Source organism: Pantherophis guttatus, chromosome 7 (genome assembly GCF_059756535.1).
Source record: "Pantherophis guttatus breed Tessera chromosome 7, ASM5975653v1, whole genome shotgun sequence".
Lineage (NCBI taxonomy): Eukaryota > Metazoa > Chordata > Lepidosauria > Squamata > Colubridae > Pantherophis > Pantherophis guttatus.
Genome location: NC_142069.1, coordinates 93,625,916 through 93,645,776, shown reverse-complemented (window position 1 = coordinate 93,645,776; position 19,861 = coordinate 93,625,916). Strand labels below are relative to the sequence as shown.

Here is a 19,861-nt window from a genome sequence, read left to right as displayed (position 1 = left end):
GTTTGTGTTTGATGAATCAAGATAGAAAATAATGTTTTAAGACATACTATGCCCTGAAGAGATGTATCATGTATCCTCTGCCTATACTGGGAATCTGCACCTGTGGAATATTTGCCTGGCTGCTTCATTTGCTTCAAGCCAGGGGCAGACCTGAAAAACTAAAGCACGATCGGAGTCCCTTGATTGGTAAAGCTCTCATAGCATAGGAGAACATCCCATCTTGCAAGGCAAAGAATTTAAACTGGGTGCCTTAGATTCCTCTTTCTTGGGGCATGGATCCTGATGGACCATTGGAAAAAAAAAATAACAGTTTAGAACCAATATTTTATTATCTTTGAATGTCTACATATTGGATATGTTCACACGGCTAAGAATGAAATAATTTTCTTTTAAAAAGGAATAACACTTACTCTTTTGGAAGAAATTTCCATAAAAATAATAGGAGCTGGCACCTGAAAGTGAAAACATTTTTCTTAATTAGGAAAGAGGCTATCCATGCAGTTAAGATAGCTACATATTGGTGATCGGTCCACCCAAGAATTGCACATTTTGTGCCAAGATTGCTTAGTAACCTACGGCAAAGGTAGATTCCTTCTGCCTTTTGGCCATTCTTCAGGCCACCCAAAGCTTTCTGTGGCGAGCAAGGAGCAGCTGTATCCACAGTCAGCGTATTGCCATGTGTACCTCCCCTGCCACTCTATCTCCTGACAGGTTCTTGGCCCACCTTCAAATAACTGCCGGAGAACACATAAATGAATAGGCAAAGGAATAACAGAAGTAATGATCCAAAAAGCTTCGTAACTGCTGGAAGTGGCCTTTTGCCTTTGTCTGCCTATTCCAGCCTCAAAAAAGGGAGCCGTTTCATCATGGAATTAAGAGAGGCTGCCCAGTTTGTACTGAAAATAAGATTTAAACAAGCCTTTCCTGCCTGCCATATTTCTTAAGGCCTCCTGGGCATCATTGCAGGAAGCAAAATCTAACACACACACACACACACACACACACACACACACAAAGAGAGAGAGAGAGTCTGGACAGTCTTCAAGGGCAGCCCCATGTAGGGTTCATTACGGTAGTCTAAATAAATAGGGACAAGCGGTCTAAACAAGTAGGCCCACGAGTGATGTGGCAGAGATTGTCCCATGTCAGGAAGAGTACGGGTGTGATGTGTGTGTCCTGCGCGTGGAAGGGTCAGTGGGGAGGCTAGTGTTAAAAGCCAGAGGTAGAAGGCTCACTTACTTTGAACACCTGCAGCTCTTCAAGAATCACTTCCTCCATAGATTCTGTGTCTTGGTTGTAAATTGTGATAACTTTCAAGACAATTCCAGTATCTGTAGATGGACATGAAAGGAAATCTATCAGATAATTAGGAATTGGTTAAACAACAACAACAACAACGTGTCAATCATTTAAGATAAAAACGTTTGAAACTAACATGCCAACGTTTAAATCTGCAAGCCATTCAAAAATAAGTGTATATAAATTCAAATAATCAGAAACAGGAACCACATCTAGACAATTTCAAATGTTCGAAGTTTAACAACAACAAAACGGAATGGAATAGAATAGTATATTTTCAGACCGACTGTTTTGCCAAGTTAAGAACAGAGAGATGCTGTGCACACCTGACCTTTAAATATGTCTTCTTAATTAGTCATAATTTTTGAACTTTGCCTAATAACAATAAAAAGAAATTATTAGCTCTGTGGATTCTTTTGTTTAAAGTTCTGACTTTCAGGAAGGAACAGCCTTGTTTTTATTTTTCCAAACCATTTAACAGTCTAAACTAGTTTAACTATCACAGATTTGCTAGAATTTCCCAGGCGGAAAACTGGCCTAAGTTGGCCCCGTGGAATTCCTGGCAGAGGGAACGTTCAAACGTAAGAATCGTGTTTTGAGATAGAAAAAAAATTGCAGTCCCAAACTGGCAAGCTGGACCTAATTATCTTTTTAAACCTTCCAATATAGTATAGGCAGCCTGTGGCAGACCAGGTCAGCTGTAGGCACACACCACGGAGTAGAGTGGAAGTGAAGGACTGAGAACCTCACTTGGGGAGGAGGGAAAAGGATTATTCCTGTCCTCTGAATTAATACATAAATCTTGCAGACCTTCATGCTTCATAGATCATAGTTATATAACGCATTGATTCCTGGTCCTACTAGCACGGTGGAGCACCATAAACCCGCCCTTTGTGCCACCGGAGTGCTCTCAGTGACTTTTACAAGAGGTGAGAAGCCACGGAGCCTAAAACACAAAGGAGGCCTCCCTTGATCCTGCCCAGAGGTTTCCCAGTGAAACTCTAAGCTGAGGCAATAATAATTTAGGAGGCTCCTGACAACATCTTGGAACCCCCAAGATCCCGCCTGCCGGTGCAGGAATGCAGGGTGCAAGGGTGGCTCTGGGGGAAAGAGGGTGGGGCAGGAAGGAGAGGAGAGGAGGGCCTACGGTGGGAGATGGAAAGGGCGGCATCACACGATTATCAAAAGACTGAAAGGACGTTGGCCTCCCTGCTCGCCATGCATCAAGTCTTACAAGGTACGGCAGTTGGGAAGGATGAAAGCAGGAAGAAGAAATCCCTGGCTAGGAATAACAAGCAAGGAGTCGGCCTCAGGCATGAAGCAGCATGGATGGGTTGGAGGGCAGGCAGGTTGCGAATGGAACCAGTCCAACATACCCTGACAGAGAGGGAAGTTTTTTTTTTAAAAAAAAAAATTGATTTATATGCCGCCCTTCTCCAGAGACTCAGGGCGGCTTACAATGTGCTCAGCAATAGCCTTCATCCTTTTGTATATTTATACAAAGTCAGCTTATTGCCCCCACAACTGGGTCTTAAGTTTAAATCCCCTGCTTTTCCTCTTACCTGTCCCGATAAATAAGACATCGTATTGGCCGTCTTCTGCTTCCACTCGGTCTACTGCTATTTGTTTGAGCCTGTACTTTCCATCTGTCTTCACAAGAATTGGCCTCTTGTGCACCGGCCGGACAGTCTGATACATCAGCGGGTGGGTTCGAGCAAAGCGGATGGCCTCATCCGGATAGTCTTTGGTGGTCCCGTGCAGACCCCCATTCACTTTGCTGGCACACTGCCAAACAAAAAGGAGGTAATGTGAGTGCACCGAGGTTAGGTGTGCATTTGTGACTGTGATTAAGCAATTGTATGTATCACATCAAGACATTAAAGGGAGGCACAACACGCCAAGCAAGAGTTAGGTTTCTTTAATTTTGGCCAAATTATTTGGATTGCAGCTCCAGTGCTGGAGCCCTCCACGGCCACAACCGTAGGATTAACCGCTCTCTCAGCAACATCTTCCACCTTAAGATGTAGCCAGTCGGGCTGTCAGGCTTGCCAAGGTTGGGAAAAGAGACACATGTCATCCGTAATAATGGCACTCTATGCCATTGGGGATCATCTTATAGAAATGCAGCCTAAGGACATGGTAAACCTCCCTACCTACCAGCCTGAACACATATGTACATATGTACAACAGACGCAAGGATCCTTTCCTTTCTGCACCTCTGGCAGCAGCCCCTCTATTATGGGGATGGTGTCCCCTTAGAAATCAGACTGAGCCACAGGCTAGGGTTTCTGAGGAAATTGTTTCAGGGGGCAACCGGGGGCAACAAGACCCCTGGACAACTGAGGTTCTTTTGATGCTTTACATTTTTATGAAATTGGTATCTTAATTGGCTTGCACTTGTCTTCCTTTGATGCTCTTAATTGCTGTAGACCACTGGAAATCTGTGGGTATAAATTTAATGAGTAAATAATAAACAAGCAAGCAAGCCAACTGACTAAAGCAAATCAGTTTGCATTGCAGTCTTTTATGTGTTGACTTAAAAGAAATCCAAGGGGGGGACAGCGGGGGGGGGGGCTGACTCCCAGGTAAGCCTGTTTGCATGGCCAGCCTCATAAGCACTAAATCAGGGGCTCTTCTGAACAGGAAGCTTTTAACTCCTTCAGCAACCGGAGAGGATAATGTGCTTTAATTCATTCTGGACCCTTCCGTTCAAAAGTTGCTTCATGCTCTTTAATGGAACCATTTGGGATTCTGCTAGAAACATCTGAGCGATCATTTACTTCTTCCACAGATCTTGAAAACAGGGTAGTTTTTCAGAAACATTTCAAGCTCAGCCACAGTAGCAGACCCTCCCCATTTAAATTGGATTTTCACTCGATAAAGTGAAATCAAATACTCATCATGTTTACTGGAAACATTCATTTTTAACTTGCGGCAAGACTATAATTGACGATCGCAAACTCCAACGCTCGTCCAATGGGACAGCGTTTATTTTCCTTTTCTTGGGACTTGGCTCTTCTGAACTATTTGCTCTGTGATGGTTTGAAAATTCACTTTCTCATCAGACAGCAGCAGAATTTTCATCAGCTGCTTGTCACAAATGACAGAAGTTGTGGCTCTCAGCAGATGTTCAAGGTCTGGTTTTCTGCAGATCGACTCAGTCAGTGACAGTTGAAGGCCAAGTCCTGCTGGAAAAGTCTGTCTCCAGCAAGATTGGACCATGTAGCACTGAGCTGGGGAAGTGTGTGTATGTGTGTGTGTGTGTGTGTGCGTGTGTGTATGTCTGTGAAGAGAGAGAGAAAGGGAGGGAGGGAGGGAGAGAGAAAGAAAGAAAGAAAGAGAGAAAGAAAGAAAGAAAGAAGGAGGGAGGGAGGGAGGGAGGAAGGAAGGAAGGAAGGAAGGAAGGAAGGAAGGAAGGAAGGAAGGAAGGAAGGAAGGAAGGAAGGAAGGAAGGAAGGAAGCCTCCTATATTTTGTAAAATATAACTAGGTCATCATATTCCACATAGGTAGTTCTCTCATATTATTCAGCAAGGCAATTTGAAAAGTTCCACTCTGGGGTTCAAACAATTATGCTGTTGGGTTTGAGTGATTTCAACAACTGCTCTGGTGAGAATTCTATTCCAGAACGGATCAATGTTTAGAATCAGCTGCAGGACCGACTGCCAAGGTTTCTGCTCACTTACACACCTCGGTCCAATGTTGTTCAACTTCACTGGGCTGAGGCATGCGGCTCACGGGAATGTCAGGGAGTTGGCTAGCAGAAGGCCTGCTGTGATTGAAATTCTTAAATAAGAATGGGGTATTTAGATAGAAGATTTGTAGAGCCTACAATGACTGGGCAAACAGGTCCCTTTTTCCTTCAGTGCAAAATTTCTCTGTATTTCTGCAAGGATGAGATTAAAAAGTAGGAAAAATAGTGGTCCTTCATTCAAAAAAGAAGATGAAAATGCTTCCCATTGCTTTCTTGTAGGCAGGCTGGGAAAATGAGGAGATAAATAAATCTTCAAATTTCACTTAAAACGGTGGCTTGTTGAATAAGATATAATGTAGTTTCACACACACACCTTTTGAAATAGAAAAAGGATCGAACGTCTGATTGTACAACTGGCCACTGTGGCTTGTTCCTGCTGTAATAAACCCTGGTTTGCAAGGTCAGCAAAGGATGCGCTGATTGGGGCCAAGTTGTTCAAAAGCACGTTTACAAATCTCAGCAACCTCAGAGCAGTCCAGCAGAGCACCTGCACAGAAACACGATGCGGACGCTTCCATTCCTACCACTTAAAACAGAAAACGACTGTCTCAAAGGGGGAAAACTCACGGATCCAGGCCTTGGGTAGGGCACTTTGCCTTCATACACAGACCAGTGGTATTCGGGCCCTTCTTTGTGAGCGTACGGTCCATTGAAAGCCGCCCGAATGCTGGCCATGTGATAGACACAGACCGCATACCCGTGGAATATGTTGCTGCAAGACAAAAAGGGTAGAAGTTCATGATTTGAAAGTTCTTCATGGAAAGCTTGTTATTACGTAACCACTTTGTAGAGCGGTGGCTTCAAACCCTCCCCCCCCCTCTCTCTCTGAGGGAAGCAGGAAGCGGCGACAAAGGACAACAGTGTCCCTAGTTCCAGATTTCCTCTCTCAGTGAGTGGTGCGGCGCCTATGGCTTCCTCAGGCAGTTGGCATTTAATTCTCAGACAACAATGTTGGGTTGCTATGAAAATCGTTTAGTGTTTCAAAGGAACATGTTATTGCCTGTTGGTTTTATTCTTGAGAAGAAGGGAGCGAAGAGAAGCAGGGAAAAATGGGCAGATTGCTTTGCAGTGCATCCTATCAAATGTATTCGCCTAAATCCAGTTGTGTGATCACTTCTTTTGATATGAACGGTAAGAACCAGATCGGGGCTGGCTGGGATCTGTGATCGCCTACAGAGAAAATTCAATCTGGACCCTCCAGAGCCCCTTCAGGAGAAGGGATTCTGCCTACAGAGTAGAAGCAATTAATCCAATGTCAACCATTTTATTGTCCAGGAATAAATCCTGATTTATTGTATCAGCTCATTCTTACATCGTTATCACCTAACTGTCCTGTTGGTTTGCTAATAGGGCGAGGGGGGCTTGTGGCCTGTACATCAGAGGCTCCATGACCTTCCCGCATTGTATCTGCCTACCTTGTAGTGTTGAAGAGTCCAAATATCACCGGGTTTTTGTTATCCCGAGTCTGGAGCAAAAATATGTCCTCTGCAAAAATGGAAACATGAGGCAGGTTAACTTGCACTACAATTAGATGTTTTAACAATATACATAAATAAATAGACAAATGACTTGTTTATGGTACCTAGCAAAGAAATAATTTCACATGCTTAATTCTGTGGGGTTATTACTGACCCAGATGGGTGGCATCATGCTATATTGGTCTCCTGTTCTGTTGGAAATGCAAGGAGAACTGAAAGTTTTATTATTGCTATGGCTAATTAAAGACAGAAGTGAGAGCTTCCTGAATCTTCTGTGACACTGAACTGGAGGAAGAAGTGGAAAGAAAATGTGCACATTGAAACTGGTTCCCACACTATTCTAAACTGGAATAGTGTGGAATAGTATTCTAAATATTTCAACCAATATTTGTTGAAAAAGCCACATTGGCCCCATTCACACACCAAGCAGGTGACATTATCGCCCAATATGTGAAACTTGCCACTGTGGCTGCTGCATGAAATCATGGTTTATTGTTTATTGTTAACATGACCTTCCTGTTGTAAAATATTTAAATACAGCTATGCAACTATTTTTCACTTTGAGTCCTTACGAGGGCTCTGCCTTCAAACTCTTTGCAACCACGTAACTCACCCAACTCGTCAAAATGTGTGTCAATGCCATTCATCCCTGGTACAGAACATGCCAGTCTGGCTTTGAGGAAAGTGGTCCACTTATTCACCAGCATCCTTTGTCCTCCCATGTCATTCTGAGAAGAAGAGGCAAGAAAGTCCTTCTCAGAGCCAGGCTACACTCTGCTAAGTTGTGCATTCACACAACATGACTCAGTCCATCCACCTTCCGGCTCAGCGCAAAGGACCAGACCACAAACTAACCCAAGCTGCATATGTGTACAAAAGTTGAAAACCAACCCTTCAAGTCAGTGTCTTGTGTGAAAGCAGAGGTTAAGCCCCTCAGATGACACCTTACCTGATCACAGCCGAGCGGAGGCCCTGCAGGCAAATGATTTTGACTAACTCACTGCGGTATTTTAGGTCAAGGCAAAGGAGTTCCTTGAGGAGGGTGCATGCTTGTGATGCTTTAAAATCTTGAAAGCTAAAAGGGGGAGCTTCTAATCTCTTGTGGGACCAATGGAAGTCTGGAGGGGCCCCACATGCCACTCATGAGCCTCAGAGACTCCCCTCAGCTAAGCAGAGGCAGGAGGCAGAAAGGGGACGGGAAGCCGGTGGGATTGGCTGACCTGTTCAGGCCATCACAATACAAAACGGAGCTTTGGAATTAAAATAAGGAGCAGACCTGAACTTTGCATTCAGTTCTACACACAAGAGGTGGCTTTTTCTTTCCATTCTCTTTCCCTGGGCTCCTTTTTAGGTTGCCCTTCATGTCTTCTTTGATGCCTCTCTCCGTTTCTCTCTCCGAGCCTAAGTGAGCCAGAGTCACAGCGAGGTGGGTGGTCGTAGGGGTGGCTGGGGATACTGAGGCTGGAGCTGGATTCACAATTCAAGCTTGGCTTGTGTGAGAGAGTGTGTTCTTATTTTATTTCAGCTCTCCTAAAACTGCCTCCTCCAGGCTCATACCAGCAAACTTTCTGGGACGGACGCTCATCAGTTCTAGAACTAAGAAGCCCAACATATCTGACTGGAGTCCAGTTGGGAAAAGCTGAATTCAATACACAGAAGAAAAAGAAAGGAAGGAAGAAAAAAAACAGCCAATCCCCAGTAATAAAAGTGTTTCTTACCGCACAGACTCGGCCCACTCTGGCATAGAGAGCATGGGCACCTGATTCTGCCTCCAATGCTTTCTCGGTGAAGAAGAAGTACACCTTGTTGTCTTCCCGGTCTTCATTATCAGGAATCACGTGGGAACTAACAAATTTAGGTTCTTAAAGAGACAGTGAGATAATGCATTGATGAAACTGATTCAATTCCAATGTCAGCAAAATTGCATTCAAGATCTACAGTAAGATTTGAAAAACATCAGAACAGCTCATTTTGGATATGAAACAATTATTCCGGACTCTAAGGCAGTGTTTCCAGTTCAAAGGTATTTTGTTCTTGTGGAGTCCTCATGTATTCTTCTGCTGTAGAACTAGCTAGCATTGCAGGAAAGAATGTTTGGCTAGGCAGACTATGGCAGGGCATAACTTCTCGGCTAATCAAAACGTTGCAAAGCATAACTTCTATTTGCATTTTCCCATACGAGATTATGAACCCCTCTAAAATAACTTGTATCATGGCCCATCTCCATGACGATAACGTAAGGACTGACCATCGTGCTTTGTGGGAGAAGACCTACGGCCGAGGCTCCGTGCAAGCTGAGGCTAGCAATGTACCCTGAAATAGCGTTTTTGATGCTTCATGCTGGCGACTGCCACTGTTGTCCTCCTCACTGTCATTATTACTTAGAGCCATTTGTACCTTTCAGCAGCCGCTCATCGTCAGGCTCGGTCCGGATGTGAGCCAGGCGGCCCATCAGGCGGAAGATGGCAGCGTCTCTCCCCCAGTAGTCACTGTACAGTCCAGTAAATAGTTCGCTTCCTGAAGACCAAAGAGACAAAGGGAGGGAGTTAAGTAAAGCCTCCAGCAAGGCCAACTCAATTCCTAATGACAGCATGACTACAGCCATGTTGTTTTCTTGACCACAGCATGGAAGTGACGTCCTCAGAGGAAGCGGTCCCCTGAGGGTGTGCATGTCTCTGGCTTGCAGGGTACACTCAAGTTTAGAAATCCTGTATCACAGACTGTGATTGTGAACTCATTTGTGTCACGCTGGCCAAAATATGCAAAAATTGAGACATCCCCAGCTCTGCTCCTGGTCTGGGCAATGAGTTGAGTCCAGGCCAGGCAGGGTAGAAGGAGGGTTGGGGAGTCTGTATAAGCCTGATAAGAGGAATCTCTCTCTCTCTGTGTGGTCCTCTCTGGCATCTGGTCTTCTGCCCCTCAACCTTCTTCTCCAACCCCAGACTTGCTCCTTCGTCAGAGCAGCCATTTTGCAAATCCTCTTTACCACAAAGACATCAATGCCACAAATGACTTCTGGAGTGTAGCACTTCAGTTGTGTACCAGAATGGCCCAACATCTTCGGACAACAAGAATTGTTGCATATTGAAATCCAGGCTATCAGAAAGGAGTCAGCATATACTTCTATGTTTTCAGGTTCTTTTAACTCAGAACAGTAGTCAAACCCATCTTGTAATTCTAAATTTACAGATGTGGAAAAGCCTGATTTTTTTGTTTATTGCAAAAGTTTTACAATTACATTTTCACCCCATTTCTCCCCCCCTCAACCCGCCCCAAACTCCCCAACCTCACCCTCCCTAACCCCCCCTAACCCTCCCCTCCCCTCCGGACTTCCACAGAATATGCTTACATCAAAAAAAAAAAAAAACTCTTTATATAAAACTTGAACCCCTCCATCCCCCATATAATTTTTCATCTTCACAAAGTTAAAATATTTCTATCTTAATATAACATTTTCAATTAAAAACTATTTGATACTTCCTGGTTTGATATTTGTTCTGCACATAATCTATCCACTTTTTCCATTCCCATTCATAAGTCTCTTGTAAACAATCTTTTAAGTATGCTGAAATCTTCGCCATCTCTGCAAAACTGGCCATCTTCAAAGTCCAAAGTTCTAGAAGCACAAAGCCGAAAACACCAGCCTGAAGATGACGAATGAGACTTCGTCAAAACGTTGCCAAGACACCTCCAATTTTACGCGGGAGAAAACCCGAATAACCAAAGACCTACATACAAACACCCGTGAAAACCTCAGAAATGTCTTCTTAAGTTTTTGCATATATATATATATATATATATATATATATATATGTATGTATGTATGTATGTATGTATGTATGTATATGTATATGTATATGTATATGTATATGTATAAATATATAATAGTGGGATATTATACAAGCAAGTATTCTACAAGTACAGTAACTAGAAATAAGGCAGAGATTCAGTAACCTAATATTTAGACTCTATATTTTCCCTAACATAAGTTAAGGGCAATTAGGATTATATATCACTGATTCATTTCTTAAAATATAGATATCAGTGGAATTAAAACAACTTGCATATATTTACCACGAGATGGCAGCCAAGCCACAAAATAGTGGAAAGAACATATTACGCGTACAAAAAGAATGGTCTTCTCTCATAATAATGTATTTATTTTCTTCCTTTTTTAAACTTGAAAGAAAACAAACACATTTTCTAATTTATATTTCACCTTTAACATGAGTAATACTATTATTTTAATTATTAGTGTATTTTCTCAAGGATTTACAATTTTTACTTGCCAAGAAGGATGGATTTTGGTTTATATCAATTTGAAAACAATTATGCTATGATTTTAAATAATGACTTGAATAATGTATACTCTCTACTAGGTAGACTCTGAAATCTGTTTCCAACAAGAGAGGTGTTATTGTTTCTTAGGTTTTGCTTAATACTGAATAAATATTGATTTCAAACTCATGAAATCCTGAAGCTAAGTAAAATATTAGCATGTAAAATAAATTTTAGCAGTTCATACTGATGTGGTACTTCATGGCAGAGTCTACACAATAATTATGTAATCACATTCTCTAATTCTCAGCTTTAGAAGATACAACCTTGACATTTAGAGAAATACAGAAGTCGTGTGTGTGTGTGTGTGTGTGTGTGTGTGTGTGTGTGTGTTTGTTTAGCCTTATGACCCAGATTGTTTAACCAGCAGGACTCTAATCATTGGATTCCCCCAGACTCAGTTTGGTTTCCATAGGAGTCTGGAGCTTCTCTCTATGACTCATGAAAGCAGCTGTGTCTTTCTGAGGCTTCCACAGCAGATTCAGAAACTGCTTGTCATAATTTCAGTCTCTGCAAGAGCATTTTATCTCTGTTCAAGATTCTTACCTTAGTATTGCTGCCCAGACCAAACTTGTATTTGTGTGTGTGTGTGTGTGGGGGGGTGTATTTGTAAAATAAAAGTTTCTGCGTATATATATTATCTACACTACCGTATAGCTGTGATTTCCCTGTTCTATAGTTTGGGGCTTCTTTAGTCTGATCTGACATCCCTGGTCTTCCCTGGCGGTGCCAGCTTTCTGTGGGCCCTCCTGGCTCTTTTCACGAGCTTCAGCAACCGTGTCTTCAAAGGGCCTCAAGGCCTCCCGTCTTTGTGGCTAACAAGCAGCCATCTTTATTCTGACTTTTCTGGAGGAAGCTGCGTTTTCTTTCTGGGATGGGAAAACCCAAAGATAAGAAGCCAAACATCTCTTGAAACTTTTCAGTAACTGCAGCCATATCTGCAAATAGCTCGCTAATAAAAATATAACTAATAGCCCATTTCAAGCGTGGAATTAACTTGGCAAATGTGCTGGAGAATTTGCATAATTGTACACCTATGGTGTTAAACGACTGATTGAGAAATTTAACGTGCAGATCAGCCCTTTAGAAAAGATGCAACTGTATTTCAAACTCATTTTTACTGGCAATTTTCTTCTTGCAAGGCAGAGTCAGCCTTTTTTCAGTAGTAACATTTTTAGAGATCTATAATTAATAATGTTGGATTTACTTGGCTGTAAATATTTTCAATGAGAATGTTTATGCTCAGCCAGAATTGTTTGATCCAGCATTTTCTAGAACACTGAAATATCAATCCACACACAGGACTAGATCTTCCTTCAATGATGACATCTTGATGCAGTGATAACAGCCTCTGATTAGATTTATTGAAAAAAAGAAATATCTCTTCCCAATTTCCATACGTCTTTGCTACATCCTTCCAGCCTTTCAACAGGAGGATCTGGCTGACTTGAAGACGTGAATGTAGCCGCATCACAGTCCCCTTAGGGCCCTGGAAGATCCTTGGTTCTTTCTCAGTCGCTGATTGAGTGCCATCTGACTGATGGACGACACTGCCTGGCACTAGATTGACTATCAATACAGTCTCTCCCTGGGAAAATACAAAAGTGCCTTCTCCCTCCTCTCAGCATGAAATGGTCCCTTTGCCATTGTTGCTAGAGTGGCCTTCCATCTCCAACATCTTCCCCCATGAGGGCTGCTTCATCTGGGTGCCTGCTTGGTTTAGCTGGGCATCGGGGTTCAAGCCTTCAGCGACCTGCTAGGAATGTATGCTCCCGGCATTCTTTGCTCCTCCCTCCCCAGAACAGACCCGTACCCCCACACACATCAACACCCACCCACCCACCCACCCACGGACACAGAGTTACTGGAAATAATGGGAGTCAACCAAGAAAAGCAATGGTACAGGGGATCCACAGCAGCTGAAATGTTCTGGAGCAGAAAGGAGGCAGATCAGAGGCCCACCATTTGTCAAAAGCCACACGCCTAAAGAAAACAGCCTTTCTTTCAAAAACCTGTGTGGTCTTTGTTAACTCACCAGTCAGCTCCATTACAAAGTAGGAAGTTGTTTTATTGAAAGCAGACTGGAGAATTCATTTGTTTTAGACATTTGAGTCATAAAATTATTTATGGAATATGCCCAATCATTTAACATTTTTATATAGCATTAGCCATGGTTGAAAGCTTATTTCATTTTCTGATTGTCATTCAGAATTTATTCATTCAAAAGTAGAATTATTCCTTACTGTTTTTCCTTTGTATCAAATAATCTCTCCCAAAACTGAAGCTAATTCACAAGGAAATGTCAAATGAGCAACCAAACTAAGTAAAAGTGGTAGGGAAGGAGCACAATTTAAGTCTTCTCTGCTACTGAGGAAAATTTGTGCTTAAATTTCATCCATTAAAATAATTTCATTTTAGAAAAGCTCAAGTTTGATTGGAGTTTGCCCAGTATTTTAATTTAATGCACACAAAACCGCAAAAGATTATACTACATTTTTTTCCTGCTGTAATGCAGACATTTCACTAAAAGTTACTCTGAATCATGACAGTTCTTAAAAAATGATAAATACATGCAATGTACTTTAAATTGCCAAAGTGTGCCATGAGGCTTTGATTGTTATGATGTTGAGTACTTTGAACTCAATTCCAAAACGATATTTTGGAATACATGAACCTGTCTGGAGCTCTTTAAAACAACTACAATTTGAAAAACATTGTGAAACCCCTAGAAAGGAGCTTCAGAGAGGCTCTGTGTTCAGCTTCTGTGTGCTCCGAAGGTCCGAAATGAATCCAAATGTGTGGATGGATGGCTTGAATGGACAAAGTCTCACAGGTGAGATGAAACAAAACTTTCCCTATTCTTCTCTGTGTTGACTTTCTGCGCTTACTTTTTCCAACACTAAACTAGAATGAAAGAAGAGAACACATTTTCCTCCCTGTTCTCTGTGAGAAAACAAAATTGATAAGCTCTAAATTGTTTGTACTGGAATTAGAGGAGCACTAATAGAGCAGCCATCTTGAACTTTGTATCAAAAAGCATGTGCACCTATAGCTGAAGCCCACTCTCCTGTCTTCTGCAGTTGGGGTCTCCCCTGGAGATGGGGATTCCATGCTGGCTTAAGGCCACTCAGCCCCAACCATGGCTACATGCCCCTCTCACTGGGTCATGTTTTTTCTGAGCTTGGTTTAGATTCAAGTACATGGGCCAACAACGAAGGGCTGCTCCCTGCCCTGCCTGTACTGATAGCATGGAACAAATCCTATTTTAGCTAACATGGTTCCAAAGGTGCCTTTTGCGCTGGACAATATTGATACAGTATAATAAAGGACAGGGGTGAAATGCTACCGGTTTGCACCAGTTCAGGTGAACCGGTAGTAATAAAAGCTACCGGTTCGGGTGAACCGGTAGTAAAAAAATGCTACCGGTTCATCCGAACCAGTATATCCAACAAACAGTTGTGCTGCGTGATTTATATTTGCTAGAAAGCAGGAAATCCTGCTTTCTAGCGAATCTAAATCGCGCAGCACAGCTCGTGGCACAGCTCGCTTAAGGTTCTACTTACCTTAAGCCTCCTTTTTCCGTGTTGCATGGTAGCTCCTGTAGTGCACATGCGCGCAAAGCGTTGTTTGGCACACACTGTGTATGCATGCACATGCAGTGGGCGTTTGGTGTGCACTGCACATGTGCATACACGAGCATTTGGTGCGCAGCGTGCATTTGGCACGTACCATGAACCGGTGGCAAACCTCAGAGGATTTCACCACTGATACAGGATAGATATCATATCAACATTTCCAAACTACAGTGTGAGTCTGCTAAATGGATCTGTGAATGAGTTCTGCATGAGCTCTCATAAAGTGCAGGAATGGAGAAACATGTATAGATCTGCAGCCTCCATTTCTGTAGGCTTTGGATTGAATTTCCAAAAGAGAATAATTCTTGAAACTGGGACAGCAGAAACTGACACAACTGGGATTTCTCCCACATTCAGAATAGATTACATGACAGATAACAATAATGGATTGCAACAACACAGTCAGTCAGGGTAACAATGCCTGAAGGACACCTGACGTTTCCCCAATGTGATGCAACAGGCATGACAGAGGGCAGACCAACCCTGAGACTCTAGGATTCCATCCAACAGAACCCGACCTAAGTAAACAAGAAGAGAACTGATGCATTGTAGATGGAATAGAGAGTTGGTGTGAATTGGAAAGGAGTTCTTAGGTTATTACCATATAAAGTGGACATGAAGGAAGAACTTGGTGCATATGGACATCTGCCCCTTCCTTTCTCTAATCGGTGAGCTTCTAGATGAAAGAGATGATCCTTTAAAAAAAGTACAGAGAGTATTAGAAGAGATACTCGCAGACGGAAAAAACTATCAAAGGTAACAGATGTGTCAGTGTTTTCTGTTCAGAACAATGTAATCAAGCACTGTCAGGTGTCCAGGGCTGAGAGGCTAAAATGCTGGAGGATCTACAGCCCCCCCCTCCCTCCCTCCCTCGTGTATATTCTGAAATGTGTCATCCAGATATTTTAAGCAGAGATTTAAATCTCTTCCCTTCATTTCCACCCATGCAGAAAAATAAAATCAGAAAGACCAGTTTATTAAGTAATAATTTTATAAAAATTACCACCACTTTTTTTACAAAATGTCTTTCTTAGGGAAAAAAATCATTTAGTAGTTAAACACATAATGTTAAATCTCCTTTGCTCATTTTCTATGAAAAGGAACACATAAGGAAAAAATCAGAAAAAGGAAAAGAAAGAAAACATGTAAAAAGTCTCAATATTTAAATACAGGATTAAACTTTGACTTCACAGAATAAGATTGCTCAGGTTTCTCTTTCCCAAAGGAAAGCCTGCTCAAAAGCAGGAAATGAAGACACACCATTAGCCTAAGATTGTAAACCTGGGATGGACTAGACTTTCTCTTGTAATCCATGATTTATCATAAACGACAGATTTAGTGACTATGAGACATAGACGGTCTTTTGCAAATGGTCAATAAATCCATAAGGCTACATGTTACGATAATATCCAAAGTTTGAGTATATAATCCATATACTATATAATATTTATATTATATTCATATAAATATTAAACTGAACTATCTGCAAACTGCACAGGCTACAACCAAGGATTATGTCTCCAAGAAACGCCTCAACTATCTAATCAACAAAAGTTAATCACTGATGTTATCTCTGTTCTGCAACTGCAAGCACAGCCCAGCTTGGCTAAAACAAGCAACCAACTTGGACTTACAGTATAAAACCCATCTCCTCTGGAACATCCACTCATCATAACTGAAGGGCCCGTTCTAAGTGGGGCTTATCATTTCACTCCCCCAAAGAAACATCAAATATTAAATTTTCTAGTAACTTTGAAACAATTTTATCCCTTGGGAATGAAGGAACACTTTCAAGAAAAGAAGTAAGACATACAGCCATGGTCAACCCAATAAATAAGAACTAGGGACAGCAGTATTCCAGTATTTGAAGGGCTGCCACAAAGAAGAAGAGGGGGTCAACTTATTCTCCAAAGCACCAGAGGGCAGGACAAAAAGCAATGGATGGAAACTAACCAAAGAGAGAAGCAACCTGAAATTAAGGAGAAACTTCCTAACAGTGAGAACAATTAACTAGTGGAACAACTTGCCATTCAGAAATCATGGGCTCTTCATCACTGGAGGTTTTTAAGAAGGACTGGACAGCTACTTGTCTGAAATGGTATAGGGCAGAGGTGTCAAACTCAAGGCCCAGGGCCCAGATCTGGCCTTTGGGGTGCTTAGATTTGGCCCACAGGGCCTCCATGGAAAGAGCAAAGGACTGGCCCGCAGTGCCAGTGAAAACAGAGCTTGCAAGGACCGCGGGTTGCCCTCCCAAGCTCCATTTTCATTGGCAGAGGGCTGCAGGAGGCCACACAGGTGAAAATGGAGCTTTCGAACCCGTTTTCACTGTCAGAGTACTTGGGCCACCGACATGAGTGATGTTGAGTTGGCCATGCCCATCCTGGCCACGCCTACCCCAGCCCCCTGAGGTCAAACATAACCCTGATGCGGCCCTCAATGAAATTGAGTTTGACATCCCTGGTATAGAATCTCCTACTTGAGCAGGGGGCTGGACTAGAAGACTTCCAAGGTCCCTTCCAGCTCTATTCTACATTCTTTCTTCTAGGATACATCAAGGTGTATCAAGCATGGAACCATCAAGATCATCACTGATGTGAAAGCAACATGCTTTGTTATCAGATTTATGTATTCTGTATTCACCTGTAACAACTTCACTTTTGGCACAACAAACAAAGTCATGGTTCCTATGAGAGAAATGTCCTGTCAGGGGTGTTTGCAAGGGTGTTCAAAAGTGGCAACATAGTAGACATAGGAGCGTGTCCATCATTTGGCCTGTTTTGACCATGGCAGATGCTGGTGCTTCTGGTGGCCAAGCCCCCAATTCTTCTGTTGCATTTATAAACTTTGCAAATTGCATGGATTATGGTATGTAGGCAGTTTTGCAACCAGATGTCTTCCCCAAAACTGTGACCAGGATTGCATGTTGCTGAATCAGCCTGGGTTGGTTTGGAGGGGAGAGGACATTGGTTCAAAGCAAAGGAAGAGACTAGTTGTAGCAGCAGGAGACTCAGCCTCTATGGGGTGGGACACACGGAGGGCTTTGTGAGCTCAGATGGTGGAGGCAGAGAGAGACGTTTCCACTGATGGGAAAATCAACTACTCAGAAGGGCTGCGGATTCAACAATTCAAAGGGTGTGGGGGGGGGACTTTTTTGCAATTTCCAAATCCAGAGAGAAACAGAAGAAAGTCAGAAACCTCCCTAAACAGCCCACACTGTGACATCACACAAATCTGGAAACAACAACCCAAGTGGCACAAAGCCATTGTGTATAAGGGCCTTGTTGCATTGTTCTTCACTTCCAGCCGTATCACTGTTTGCAATGACCGAGCCAGAAGTTTATATAAATCAGGATCAAAGTTGGATGAATTTCCTTTGATCTCTCTAATGAATGAACCCATGTCTATCTCAAAGAGAATGAAAGGGAGGCAAATTTTTAATAGGTGCCCTTCACTTCTCCATCTCCAGAAAGGAAGCTATCTCAGATTCCCATCTTTAATTTTAAAATATCATTAGCTGAGCTGTAAAGCACAAAGTGCACTCCCTGTGTCAGAAAATAGCATTACTTTTAAAAAACAAAGCAAACCTATAAATTAAGTCCTAGCAATGACAGACAAGTTGTCTGGAGATGTAAAATCCTTGTTTATTTTTAAGCTTGTGCTTAAGAATCTGTTTGATTATTTTGTTTTGGTGCAAAGTGATTATTGCCTGTTAGAAACACTTTGGATTTTTAATATAGCATAACTATAATTGGATAGTTTCTTTTCCTTATCACAGAGAACAAAGAACAAGATAGAAATGCATTCTCTTTCTGACTTCGATCTTATTGTTAATAAATAATTGTAAAGTCAATAGGAAAGGAGAAAGACCAAAGCTGTGTCAAGGGGAGAGTATGTGTTACTCCAGCTTATAAGAAATCCAGAGTTCTCACATCTGCTGTTGTCACTGTCCAGTCTCCTGGTGGGTTAAATGTTAAAGGATGGAGAAGCCACACACAGAGGATGGTGGTGTTATAGGTTTGCACTCTGTTTGATCAAAGCAGATTTGCTCAAATGAAGTACTCCTCAGAGATGTTTGATAGCACTCTTCCAGTACTTGAGGGACTGTCATAGAGAAGAGGAGGTCAACTTATTCTCCAAAGCACCTGCAGGCAGGACAGGAAGTAACAGATGGACGCTCCTCATCAAGGAGAGAAGCAACCTAGAACTAAGGAGAAATTCCCTGAAGTTGTGGAGGTTTTTAAGAAGAGACTGGACAGTCGTTAGTCCAGAATGGTACAGAGTCTCCTGCTTGAGCAGGGGTTGAACTAGAAGACCTCCAAGATCCCTTCCAACCCTCTTATTCTAGGTTCTACTGTAGGAACTGTCTCCCACTTAGCATGTGGAAGGTTGCACTATGTGGTTAAGCCAAAGACTGAATGTAAGAGTCAATGTGAGAAAAACAATTCAAGGAGAGGAATGATGGCAACGGACAGATATTCTGGAGCAGAGACTCAAGTACAGTTATGCTCACACTGAAAGAGCTGGAGACTTTTCCCCTACCTACTGCCTGTCTTTGAGACTAAAATAGCCTGGAAATTCCTTGCAGGGGAACCAGTTTTCACCTCAAATAAATCAGGTCAGGGAAGCTTTGAGAAGCTGAGGGGCTGTTTTCAAATCATCATTCAGCTACACGGGACGTAAGAAATGGTCCGAAGTCTCACAGAACAAATCCAGAAAGACTGTCAGGGGCCATTTCCACTTCTTCAGGGGAATTGCAGCCTTGCCATAGGATGCTGCATGTATAGTCTGTCTGCTTGCAAGAAACACAAATTCAAAGCTGCTGAATGTATGAATATCTGAAGAGTATATCTGATTTTGCTATAAATCCAGAAAAAAGAAAGAAAAAGCAACAAACTGCTCTATTTCCGGTCACTTAATTGCCTTAATTTATGATCTTACTGATTACATTATAGTAATCTACTATTATTATAGCCTACATTTATATATTAGATATTTGTATTCTAAATAATATTCCAAATACCGTGTTTCCCCGAAAATAAGACCCTTGTCTTATATTTTTTTGAACCCTGAAATAAGTGCTTGGCCTTATTGCCATGCGCTCAAAAGCCTGATTGGGCTTATTATCAGGGGATGTCTTATTTTGGGGGAAATAGGGTATATGAATGCATTGCAAATATATTCCAAATTTCAGCATTTTTTTCAACAAATAATGACATAATTTTAGATAGAAGGTTTCTTCAAAAACCAATTGCTATTATTCCCCTCTTAAAGAACAATTGTGCTGGATGCCAAATATAACTTTATTTTAATGAGATATGCCTCCCGCAAGTTCCTGATATTTACGGGTTGTTTTAACAA

At 42.1% G+C, this 19,861-nt stretch overlaps 1 protein-coding gene across 2 annotated transcripts in view; it reads right to left on the bottom strand.

Annotated features, from left to right (window-relative positions):
* The window catches only part of SEMA3E (semaphorin 3E), a 134,330-nt gene that overhangs the window by 36,933 nt on the left and 77,536 nt on the right, over window positions 1-19,861 (bottom strand). For both annotated transcript variants that reach the window (XM_034424863.3, XM_034424862.3), the window contains exons 5-13: window positions 15,105-15,198; window positions 8,928-9,047; window positions 8,249-8,391; window positions 7,144-7,258; window positions 6,468-6,537; window positions 5,620-5,764; window positions 2,862-3,084; window positions 1,240-1,331; window positions 411-452 (exon numbers count right to left, since the gene is read on the bottom strand). In XM_034424863.3, coding sequence (XP_034280754.1) covers window positions 411-452; window positions 1,240-1,331; window positions 2,862-3,084; window positions 5,620-5,764; window positions 6,468-6,537; window positions 7,144-7,258; window positions 8,249-8,391; window positions 8,928-9,047; window positions 15,105-15,198 — 1,044 coding nt within the window. The remainder of the gene's footprint in view (window positions 1-410; window positions 453-1,239; window positions 1,332-2,861; window positions 3,085-5,619; window positions 5,765-6,467; window positions 6,538-7,143; window positions 7,259-8,248; window positions 8,392-8,927; window positions 9,048-15,104; window positions 15,199-19,861) is intronic.